General features: G+C 32.4%; 1 protein-coding gene across 1 annotated transcript; it reads right to left on the reverse strand.

Moving 5' to 3' along the window:
* Positions 3,607 to 10,582, reverse strand: LOC18589246 (4-coumarate--CoA ligase 1). The gene is made up of 5 exons (XM_018126965.1): positions 9,417 to 10,582; positions 7,557 to 7,755; positions 4,869 to 5,082; positions 4,653 to 4,755; positions 3,607 to 4,071 (listed from the first exon to the last, which is right to left on the reverse strand). Exons 1-5 carry the CDS (start codon positions 10,407 to 10,409, stop codon positions 3,952 to 3,954), a joined length of 1,629 nt encoding a protein of 542 aa, XP_017982454.1. The 5' UTR covers positions 10,410 to 10,582; the 3' UTR covers positions 3,607 to 3,951.

Below are 10,995 nucleotides of genomic sequence, written 5' to 3' on the forward strand. Positions count from 1 at the left end.
CAAAACTCTTGATGGCTGACAGAATGAATGTTACTCTATTTCTGTTTTAAGTTGTCTGCATTAACGTCTCCTATGTGTTTTGTCTCAGTGAAAAGCACTTTAAATAAATCCCATTTATTCATTTTCTTTAAAAAATTGGTTTTATATATACGCCACATTTGACTTTGTCGGGGTTGAAAAAGGAGGAAGAGGTAATTTTGAAGGATTAACCCAGAAGGAGAAAATAAATAGTCTTTTAACAATATAATTTAATTGCAGCAGCTAGCAATAGTTGAATTGTGGTGGAGATTCCTAATGATCTACGTAAGGCAAATAAAATCCTACTTAAAGCCAACCTTTCTCTTGTCCATTCCTTGTTTGTAATTATGCACCGACATTATCACTCTAACCAAAAAGATAACTAGTTTGACATACATTATCTGTCTGAACGATCTTTCTTTATCTCTCGTTGTCAGTCTAATCAAACCCATCTCTCTTAATCTCAAATGGGAAAGTTCTTCCAAAATAATGCCTCAAATTTCCATGGTAACATCACCATTGAGTTCCATGATCGAGCTTCTTTCTCCTTTATGATTGGTTTTATTTTCTATAAAACATCCCGAGTAATCTCCGTCACATATTTCTTTTCAGTTTTTTCAACATATTTCGTTGGTTTCACTAAAGACTAGCATCAGTCAGTCCCTATCAAGCAATAAGTGGATTCTTTCAAGGCACGATGTAAATGTATATGTCCTTAAGTCACTCTTCAGTATAAATAAATTATAAATACTCTAGTATATAATAATCCTTTCCGTTTTAAAATTGAATGTTGCTTTTTCTTTTTCGATTTTCGAACTGTGTATACTTTTTCTTTTCAAATACCTCTCGCTGTTATAAAAAAAATTTTAAAAATATCAACAACAATAAAGTTAACATGGCTTTGAAACAGAGAAAATAATATGTTTATACAGTCGGAACAATCTAATGTACGATTAGAAATTGAAATTTTATTTTAATTCCAAAATTATGACAGGTTACAAGACCAACGGAAAAAATTGAACTCCAAATCAATCATAAACAGGGTTTTTATCATCAAATTTAAGCCTAATGGTCTCAGTCTAGGGTAAGATAAGCAACGTTTGTTCCAAGCAAGCTGTATGTTTGGCGTTTACGAGAAAAAAGGAAACGAAAGAAGATAGGCAGGGGCATAAAGTATTGCCAAGCAGGGAGTGACTTGGAGTCAGCGTCACTTTTCAGCTTTTAAGAGAGCTAAGAGCCGAGAGGACAGCAGAGAGAAAGGATGAGGACAGGGGAAGTGACAGAATAGAGAGGATTCTTTGCGTGAGAATGGAAAGTAGGGTTTGCAATGATATGTGGCGGACACAAGGGTAACACAAGTTGACCCTCGAAATTGACACGTTGGAAGTTGGAAGCTGAGGTGTCGGCACTCAGGTTCTTTAAGTGGGGGGATGCAGAGGTAAACTCTTGGTCTGCTTTTTTTTTCACCATCTCTCATCGTGGGAAGCAACAGTACAAAAAGTACACACAGTGAAATACATAAATGTATGGTCGCGTGGTCAAGCTAGCAAATATAGGCATTTGCATTTGCATTTCGTACTCCAAGCACAAAATTGTTTTAAATCCGCACATTCCAGAAGATAAGGGTATATACTGACTACAATCTACGCAGGCAATCTTGTAGGAATCTATTAGGCTTCACATGTTTAGATATCAGTATATTACTTTGAGCAAGACCATTCATTAGCAAAACGAAAGTGCTAATGGTCAATCATGTTAATATTATGTCTTTCATTGCATGAGAGAGAGAGAGAGAGAGGAATCTGCCAAAAAACGTACACGCACAAATATGAATTGGCCCCTACATGTTTGAAAGCGGACTTGGCTGAAGTTCACGTTTCTGTTTAATTACAGACTTATGTGAAGTTGAGAGTTCCAAAAGTACCTTCTGTAAGATGTTCTGGAATAATGTTTTAGGGCCTTAGGAGATGCCCTACGATCAGACTAGAATCTTCATACTCAGGTTACGGTCCGAAAACTAGCACGGTGCAGTGAGATTTATGAAATTGAATAGAGTACCTTTTGTTGTGTAGTTCAAAATTTTTATTTTATACAAAAAAAACTGTCCATCATAAAGTTAGTTCTAATGATGAGTGAATATAATAATTTCGTACGTTTTTAATAACTTATATATTTTAGAAAAAAAAAACAACTCATCATATGTTTAAATAATTAATGTTTGAGTTTCCCTTCTTACAATCAATTTCTTTTTTCAAATTTGACCACTATTTATATATAAATATTCGTTAATTGAATTTTGAAAAAATATTTTGAAAAGCTTTTTATAAAATAGTTTTTAAATATATATTTATTAGAGTTTTAATTTAATTACATATTTAAAATAATTAAAGTCAAATTTAACAAGTTTGACTAAAAAGAGTTAACCAAATTCATTGTTTATGGGACAGATGGAGTATTATCTTTCTTGATTCATTCTTATATCTTACATGTCTAAAATAACTACTTGGATGAAAGTAACAATAGAATTTAATATTACAGTAAAACGTCTATAACCGATCAATTAATAATTTTAATTAAATGATATTTTTGATCGGTCTTAAGTTGGAATCAACATAATAAATTAATAATTCGTTCAATTTATAAAGTAATATATTTTAAAAAAACATATAAGTTTCACTTGATGTATAAATTAATAATCTTCTTATACATGAAAATTATATATATACATGATTTAATTAGAAGGCTTCTGTAAAATATGACTTCAATATTACTTTAAAATGATGTCTCATTAGATCTCATCTCTTACTTTTCTTAATGCATTAAAAAACTCTAGTGTAGTATTCTCGTATTACAAGAGAAAATTATGCAATTCGATTATTCTTTTGAATGCATCTTTGCTCGAGACAAGCTTTAATACAGAATTATCATCCTCAATTTCATCTTCTTTATCATTTCTTATGACATTATTAATAATTTGCTCGTCACGAATAATGATAATTTGTAATCTGGTAACTTGATAATATTCATATAATTAGAATATGCAATACATATATTAAGTTTAATGTTTTGAAAAAAAATAAAAAAATACCTTGATAAATTATTTTTTATTAATTAATATATAAATTAATAAATTATTAATTTATCAATTAAATAATAAATTGTCATGGGTCTAAGAATATGGATTTATAGAAGTTTTACTGTATTATCAATTATCTATAAATTAGTTTAATAAAAATATAAAGATTAAATTTATTAAAATTCAACAAAAAACTATACGGGATTAAAACCACCACATTAAAATAATAAAGGGACCAAACTCAATCTTGGACAAAAAACAATATTACACTAAAAATCACCATCATTGCACTTGTAAAGATAATATTTCTCAAGTGGACTTCAAATCTTTTAATTTTCTAGCTAGACAGGCCTTTTTTGAACCTGGCCTGGCTGTTTAATTTATAGAGCGTAGACCCCGAAAGCCCAAAGTTGCCAACCATATAGTTGTTGGGCACCCTAAGAGGCTATTGTCGCAACAGGGACGAGAGCAATGATTCGAGCATAGGATAATTTAAGCTCAACTAAAGCAGATATAGAAAAATCAATTCAATAATAGAAATGGGAAAAAATAACTCAAGAGATACAGACCAGACAAATGTTGGGAGTTTCTACTCCGTCAAACTGTAAACATATGTTCGACAACTTTTTCGAGTTTGTCCACAAAACCATATACATGAACAAAATAACAATTTTAAACAAAGCCCCAATAGGATACTAACAATTTTCTTTGTTGCTAAATTCTTGGTTCTCCAAAGTAGCAAATTCAATTCCTTGGCATTGAAAATCACCAGCATAATATTATTAGGCCTTTCCTTCCATATCTACATCTGTTGATAGCTTTTTCTTGATGGAATGTCGCAATCTGTTCCATTTGGGCTACTTGGGAATATCTGCAGCAAGCCTTGCTCGTAGATCTTTCCGCAAGATCTTCCCCGAGGGAGCTTTAGGGATTGCTTCCGTGAAGAAAACCTGGCCAAGTCTCTTGTAAAACACAACCTGCAAAACAATCAAGCCAAGGGTACTAGTTAGTCAGGCTGATATATGTTCTTGTTCATTGTATTAGGTGGACAAGGTGTCTTCAAATTAAATAATCTCTTAAGATTTTCAAGTAAAGATCTATTCAATAACGATATCAACACAAAAATAAATCATATACAAGAGATATTATTTAACATATAGTTCCACATCATTGCTTACATACACAGACCAAAGAAAAAAATCCACTATAAATGTATATATTACAATAGTACACTTTATCCAATATAACTCAGATGTTTTCACTCTTTCTCACATCCCTAGAACACTATGAAATCTTCATAAAAAAATACATCTCTCACATAGATATTACATTTCTCTCGTAACTTTAGAAGTTAAGATTCATTTCATATTTATAGGGTTCATTTATTTGGTTATCAAGAATTGAAACTCTTGACTATTAAAGTATATTCCCCTTTAAATAAGCTTAATCACTAAATAGTGCTCAACCAATAAAATTTCATCGAAATCTAAACTGATTCTCAATTAGAAATTGAGTCAAATATCTAACACAATTAATAGTAAAGAATTCTTAATATTACCTGCTTTGAGATGAATTGCTTAATTTCATCTTCAGTGATCTTGGAACCATTGGATCTCACAACGAATGCAACTGGAACCTCTCCAGCAGCCTCATCTTTCATGCTGGAACACATAATTACAAAATAACATAAAGGCATATGAATCAAACTCAGGCCACTAATATACTCAAAATCATTTGTTAATGCCAGTTTAACGTAATGTTAAGGGACACTTACGGTACAACAGCAGCATCAGAGATGTTGGGATGGCCAATCAACATTGCTTCGAGCTCGGCAGGTGCCACTTGAAACCCTTTGTACTTGATCAATTCCTTCAATCGATCAACAATGAAAACCTCGTCATCGTCATCAATGTAGCCAATGTCCCCGGTGTGCAACCATCCATCTTTGTCTATAGTTCTTTGCGTGGCCTCCGGGTCATTAAGATAACCTGAAAAAAATGTTAATTCTGCTTAATTTTTGTATGTTTGAGAATCCAGGGCATAGCCTGGACTTGAATATGAACTGCTTTTGTGCAAATTTTGTAAGAAGAGATCAAATTTTAAAATGGAAAATTTTCTGATTTTGGAGGTACCAAATTATTTTTGGGAAAGATAAACTTTAGAATGTGTATTTTTTTATAAGATATAATTTGAGAAAAGGAAACTTCAACTCAATTCATTAAGTGCGAGATATATATTAATTATAATTAAATCAAAAACTTAAATGTAGAATTTAGATTTAAAACTTATTAACTTAAAATAGGGATCATCATCTTTAACTCCTTTGCCTCTCAATCAAATATATGTGAATATAAAGCTAAAAACTAGTCCAAAAATAAGCAAACAATTCCACACCATATGTGTGGAGTAGAATTGAAATTAGCAATAAGAATGCTTAAAATTGACAATTATAAAGAAATCAACATCAAAATCAAATTTGGATCCTTATGCTAATATATTGAGAAGAATTAGGTCCTTTTACAAAATAATTGGGATCGTTTTGTTACTTAATATATCTAATAGTTTTACTCATTTATTTGAAGATATGTTTTGTATTGTTTGATCAAGATGTGATGTAATTATTTTAAGTTAATTTATTTTCTTTTTATTATAAAAAACATCGAAAATGATCAACAATAAATATTTCTCAAAGCCAGAGCTGATGTCAGAGATACTGAACAATGACATTGTATTTTCTATGTGCAATTCCACAAAAGCTCTTTCTGGGAAATTTTCTTTATATTATATTGGCCAGGGGCTTTAAATAACAAAAATTCAGTGGAAATAAGTTCTGTGGTCACCGTCGAGCTGAATATCCATGCCTGATAGCTAAATCCCATTTTCATACCCCAATCAATCCAATAAGGCAATTAGAAGTAGACTGCTCATAATCGTGGGCAAAGACCTTACAATACGGTGCATACGTTTGAGGATGAGATGATCGATTAAAGAAAGACAATAAAAAAGGGATAGAAAAGTCATTTGATTAAATTATGCCAATCAGTCTTAGCCATGTTCTGGAGGAGGTGAAAATTTCATTCCCTCCAGTTAATGAAATTTGCATTACTCTTCAAAAAAACAAAATCAGTCTTAGCCAAAGAAAGATGCAATGACAGAAAATACGACACAGAATTAGAAACACTCGATCTTGTTGGGCAATAAATTAAAGGCATATTTGACATATGCTATATATGTCATGAAAAGGAATGAAACAAAATATAATTATATAATCATATTCTTTTAAACCCATCCGTAAGTTAATGGCTGATAAAATCAAACCATTTTTTTGTATTTAATGAAATGGTTCATGAATATGGAAAATAAAATTTGGTAGAAAGAAATTAGTGAAATGAGATAAGGGTTTCCATGTGACTCAAAGGGAAAAACTTATGTAAAATTTCTTTTAGGTCAAGTTTACAAGGTTTTCTATTAGATATTATTAAATAAAACTTTAAGAAACGAAAATCTAAACTAATTAGATGATATAACTTTTTAAATAGATCAATTACATAATAATTTAATTTTTAATTAAATTTACATAACTAGTAAAAGTTATGACAAACTTTGCATTATTCAGAGAATTATTGATCATATTTTATGCATAGATAATATTTTTAATTAAGTATTGTTGTTGATTCAGTAGGTGAATTCTATCACTATATCATTTTAATTTTTATGTAATTATTTTTAATGAAAAACTCACAAATTTGAGTAAAGAAACATTGTTATTCCTCCTTCTCAAGACTTTGACTTTTGGGCCTGCAAAAGATACGTCCTACCAAACATATAGTCCACGTTTAAACAGTGGTTTATGCAATTTCGTTATCACAACTACTATAGAGGCAAATAATGCGGCTGAAATTTTATTGTTTATTGTTTTTTATTAGTACAATTTTTCATACACTGACGGCATGAAGTTTCCAACTACTACCTTAGTTAAGTAACCATAGCATTAAATAGACATTTATAAATTTTCCCCTTTAATTAATCCCAGCTAATTATTTACTTATTCTTGATTCTTCTCTTCAATATAATTTAGTTTTTTTGGATTAAAAACTTATTAAATTTTAGTACTATTTATTAATACAGATTAGACTATCCAACTAGACATATTCTTTCCTTTTGAAAAGATCAAACTTTCATTAAAAAATAATGGGATTTACACTCATAAGCAATAATAGATTTAATGCAATACAATCATGCCATTGTTTCTGTAACTAGACAATTTTTTTCTATTAATTTTATGAAATTTAATTTGGTGTAGCCAAAAGCCAATAATTTAAGAATATATTAATTAATTATTTGTCACTTCACACCGAACTTGACAGCTAACAAAAGATAATGAAATTGATCATTAAATAGCATTTGGTATGGTCCTGAGGGAAGATGGAAAAATGGTGTAGAGCACATGGTTGTACCGTACCTTTCATGATCTGGCTACCACGGATGCAAATTTCCCCTGACTGATTTCGTGGAAGCGAAGCACCAGTGTCAGGGTTGACAATTTTCATTTCTGCGTTCCTCACGACCGTGCCACAGGAGCCGGATTTGGTCTCACAGGCTTCTTTTGCAAAAGCTAAGTTCATTGCTAGCACTGGCCCTGCCTCTGTCATCCCATAACCCTGCACTCATTGAATAATTGCAGTTAGTCCCATATCTTTGATTTCTTGGCATTTAAAAATTTGGGTGTCATAACCAAGACCAAAAAGTAATAGCAAACCATGGATTTGTTGTGCTACGCGGTTATGGATACAATCAAAGTTATCATGTTCTCTTGCAATTATTTCGTTTTCCTTTGTGATTATTTTGGCTTTCTTTCTGGTTGATTTTTTACTATAACTGAGCTTGGCAGGTAGAATTTGATTCAAATTTAAACGTAAAAACAATGCAAAATATGAAAAGCAATAGAAAGGCATAGCAGATTCATTGCAAACAAGATCAATTATTAGAGGCAAATAATCTGTAGTAGATAAAATTTACATGTATAGTGGGATTTATAATCTTGTTTTCTCGATTGGAAAGAACCATATGCATTTACAGATTTTTGTTTTTGTCAGAGGAAAATTAAGAAAGTTGCTATCACGAAATTAATGGAGTCGTTCATGGTCCCCTAATATAAGGAAACATGCTGCCCACTACGAAAAATTTCAAAGGCCCTTTTTAAGGGCACTAGAATATGACCGTGGTTTGCACACGGTCTCTTTGCACTGCTCTTTGCTTCGACATTTTTTGTCTTTCTCTTCTAAAATAGAGGAAGTAGAGTTATTAGAGAAGCTGTGGATATTTCTTTCATCTCTTTCTCTAAGATTAAACTTTTGTTGTTACTGTGTTTTACAAAAATTTTACCTTTTGTTCAGAAAGAAAGAAATTGGGTCCAACTTTATTTATTTTTGCTCTCATTTTTTTCTGTTAGAAAAATCCTTAAAGAAAGAACAAAGTCTAATCCTTTTGTGGGTACTTATTGTAAATTCATCTTCTTCTCCTGTTTTTTCTTCAAATTTGTTACCAACTCTTTTTTTCTTTGTTTCAGAGTCTACTATTCTACTCTGCTAGAATTATTAACAAACATTTTTTTTTTTAATTTTACTCTCATGCCTAGTCAATTTAAAATTTTTTTTGGGAACTTGTTAGAGCTCTAAAACTCCTTCTTGAAGGCACCCTGTTAGAGCTTTAAAATCCCCTCTTTAAAGCCTTATACGTGGCAAAGGAGCGTCCTTATAATAATGTTATAAATTTGTTATGATATATATATCATAATTACTAGGTTTGTCCTTATATAAGAAACCCAATCTCACAACATTATGAAATTTCAACCTCAAATACATTAAGATAAAATCTTAAATTTTTATTTTAAATTAAATAAGTATTTAATTTTAATAAAAAATTAATTATCATGTAATAGTTTTGGGTAAGCTACAAAGATTTGTCATTTTGTTCTTCCACTCCCCCCCCCCCCCCTTTCTCTCTCTCCCTCACTAGGATCTATCTAAAATCCAACTACCGCAGTTGCCTGTAGTTGGCACCCTTCGTCACTAGCAAAACTTTTTTAAAAATTCCTATTTTCGGTTTCTCGTAAAGAAAAAAGTTTTGCTGAAGTTTATGTCTCTTTTTTTGAAGAAAAAATCTGAAATAAACAATTATCCATATAAAATAAAAAATTTAAGTTGGTTTATTTCATATATTATAAAACTTAATAAGTATATAATTAAGAAAATAAAGAACCAAACAAGCACGTAATAAAAAAAATAAACAAACAAACAAACAAAGTAATATCCAAACTTACTTGTCCAAGTTTTGCATTAGGAAGCCTGGCTCTGACAGCATCCTCTAGCTCCTTTCCCATTGGTGCGGCGCCAGACATCACCGTCCGAATGGATGAAAGGTCATACTTATCAACGTCCGGAGTCTTGGCGATGGCCAAAACGATCGGTGGCACGAAGGGGGCGATGGTTACCTTGTAATTCTGCACAAGTTCCATCAATGTCACAATCTCAAACTTCTGCATAATCAGAATTGCTGCCCCCACCCTCAAAGAGCAAAGTAACACAGAATTGAGCGAATATATGTGGAACAGTGGCAACACGCAGAGAATCACATCTTTCTCATGGAAATAGAGGTTGGGATTCTCTCCATCCACTTGTTGGGCCACGCTTGTTACAAGACTTTTATGAGTCAACATCACCCCTTTCGGTAACCCTGTTGTTCCAGAAGAGTATGGCAGGGCCACAACGTCGTCAGGGTTGATTTTAACGGCTGGGATTTCACTTTCGTCAGCCTGAGTCAACTCCGAGAAGTGCATACAACCCTCCGGTGGTGTATCAATTGTTATGATCTTGATATCGTTTTCTTTAGCGAAATTCTTCACTTTCTCTGCATATACTGCTTGAGTTATGAGCAGCCTAGTCTTTGAGGCCGTGGCCTGTTTCACAATCTCGGCTGGGGTGTAAAAGGGGTTAGCGGTAGTGCTGATTGCCCCACGGAATGATGCACCCAGGAAAGCAAAGACAAACTCCGGTGAGTTCTGAAGCAAAAGCATGATAACATCTCCCTGTTGGATGCCTAAATTTTTAAGTCCGGTGGCCACTCTGCGAGCAGTGAGCTCAACTTCGGCATAGCTGTATATCCGCCCATTAGGACCATTAATCAAGCAAGGACGATCTTTAAATTGGGAAATTTTTTCAAAGCAGTATGTGTGCAAAGGGAGGTGCTTTGGGATGTAAATATCAGGGAGCCTGGACCGAAAAATGAATTCCTGTTGCACTTGATTAGCCTCCATTGTTTGGGAGCGATAGAGAAAGAATTGAAAGGTGAGTATGGGAAATCAAAAACAAGGGAAGGGAAGGTCGATGTTTGGTTTTTTTGCCTCTCTGGGTTGGTTTGAGATTTGGTTGAGGTAATATACAAGTAGGTAATGGTAGATGGCGGTGCTGCAAGGGAATTGATTAGCAATTTAGAACTTGTCAAGTCACAAATATTATGAGATTAAATAATGTCTTGAATTGATTTAGACATTTCACATTTGGTAATGCCTATGCTGATTGGATAATGCCATGCTGGCCAATTTACAGAATACGTAACATGCTACATAAATGAATTCTAAATCCTAAAATGTTTATTATTTATCATGATCCTCAATATTCTTTAAATGGTTTATATGATACCTAAAACATGGAATAGCCAAAAAAAAAGACCCAAAATATGACTGAACAGGTTCAATGCTCAGAATAACATTTTTTGGGCTAGCGCCTATATATATATATATTCAAGAATATGTATATTTCTTTTACTGAATACAGAAACTCAAAAAATGAGCACTGAGGGACTAGGGAGTGCTATGACCAAAAAAGCACTCTCACAGCACA

The sequence above is a fragment of the Theobroma cacao genome, chromosome 9, assembly GCF_000208745.1.
Source record: "Theobroma cacao cultivar B97-61/B2 chromosome 9, Criollo_cocoa_genome_V2, whole genome shotgun sequence".
NCBI lineage: Eukaryota > Viridiplantae > Streptophyta > Magnoliopsida > Malvales > Malvaceae > Theobroma > Theobroma cacao.

Excerpts from the sequence above, each read along its gene's own strand:
- LOC18589246 (XM_018126965.1), bottom strand. The coding sequence starts at position 10,409 with ATGGAGGCTAATCAAGTGCAACAGGAATTCATTTTTCGGTCCAGGCTC. Across the intron at positions 7,756-9,416 it reads CTAATGCAAAACTTGGACAA|GGTTATGGGATGACAGAGGC; the intron begins GTAAGTTTGGAT and ends CAATGAGTGCAG. Across the intron at positions 5,083-7,556 it reads TGGTAGCCAGATCATGAAAG|GTTATCTTAATGACCCGGAG; the intron begins GTACGGTACAAC and ends CATTTTTTTCAG.